Below are 1,341 nucleotides of genomic sequence, written 5' to 3'. Positions count from 1 at the left end.
AAGTAGTTGTTATGTATAAATGGGACGACAAGGCATTCGAAGTTAATCCAACGGTTACTACGGTCCCGAAAGGTTCTGTTACGATCTTTTTGCTTGCATAAAATTTCACAATGACCGGTCGTGGTAAGGGAGGAAAAGGATTGGGAAAGGGAGGTGCGAAGCGTCACAGGAAAGTTCTTCGCGATAATATCCAAGGTATTACCAAACCTGCGATTCGTCGTTTGGCTCGTCGAGGTGGTGTGAAACGTATATCTGGATTGATTTACGAAGAAACTCGTGGCGTATTAAAAGTTTTTCTGGAAAACGTCATTCGCGATGCAGTCACGTATACCGAACATGCTAAGAGAAAGACTGTGACAGCCATGGACGTTGTTTACGCTTTGAAGCGTCAAGGACGCACTCTCTATGGGTTTGGTGGTTAAAAACCGCCATAGATGCTTCAGTCATTTTTTTATTATAAACACGGCCCTTTTCAGGGCCACAACATTCTTTTTAACGAAATGGAACTCCTCTGATACATCAATAATTACATTAAGTAAATTTTTAAATTTTGACCTATGCGATATAAAATTAAATTATATTTATTATAACATTTTAGTTAAGTACATTATTTCAAATTACAAGTCAAATCAAACACATTCTTTTTTGCATCTTGCGTGCAATGGTGTGTTCAATTGAAATTGTTGAATGAAATTGTATCCATATATATATATATATATATATATATATATATATATATATATATTTATGATATTTAATTATAATATATTCATCTGTCCCATTTATATTTACTTTTTTTATTAGAAAAAGTAAATTATTTCGTGCAAATATAGGATTTCAAGATATACTGTTCTAGTCGACGTTCTGCTGGATATTGCTGCAGGAAGTAGAATATTTTTTATTTGTTTATTTTGTTGAATTTATAACAATCAATTCATTTATCATAAGAAGCAATGATTAGCACGTTTCAGAAGTGAAACATGTTACTTTTTGCGAACAAAATCAGAATATGCTTTTTATGTGACTGATTACAACAGAACGTGTTATTTTTCGAAATCAAAAAATATTTTTTATTACTATAAATGAAAACATTATTTTCTGAAAGTAATTGAAACATACTGCTTTTCATGATGATGAAGTCCAAAGTATTAGTCTTCGTAAGACAAGTGGAATATGATACTATTTCTCATAATGATGTTGAAAGATGATGATATGTATATAGGAAATAATAATAACCTAAATAAAAACTGAAATATTACTATACAAAAAGAACATGTTCAACGTAAAAAATTATTGGTGGCCCTAAAAAGGGCCGGTTTATAAATTCCACCATATTAATCA

At 31.2% G+C, this 1,341-nt stretch overlaps 1 protein-coding gene across 1 annotated transcript; it reads left to right on the top strand.

Moving 5' to 3' along the window:
• Positions 1-60: 60 nt before the first annotated feature.
• LOC122629756 (histone H4) lies at positions 61-481 on the top strand. The gene has a single exon (XM_043813515.1). It carries the CDS (start codon positions 111-113, stop codon positions 420-422), a length of 312 nt encoding a protein of 103 aa, XP_043669450.1. The 5' UTR covers positions 61-110; the 3' UTR covers positions 423-481.
• Positions 482-1,341: the final 860 nt, after the last annotated feature.

Source organism: Vespula pensylvanica, chromosome 6, assembly GCF_014466175.1.
Source record: "Vespula pensylvanica isolate Volc-1 chromosome 6, ASM1446617v1, whole genome shotgun sequence".
Taxonomy (NCBI): Eukaryota; Metazoa; Arthropoda; class Insecta; order Hymenoptera; family Vespidae; genus Vespula; species Vespula pensylvanica.
This window is presented reverse-complemented; position numbering and strand designations above follow the sequence as displayed.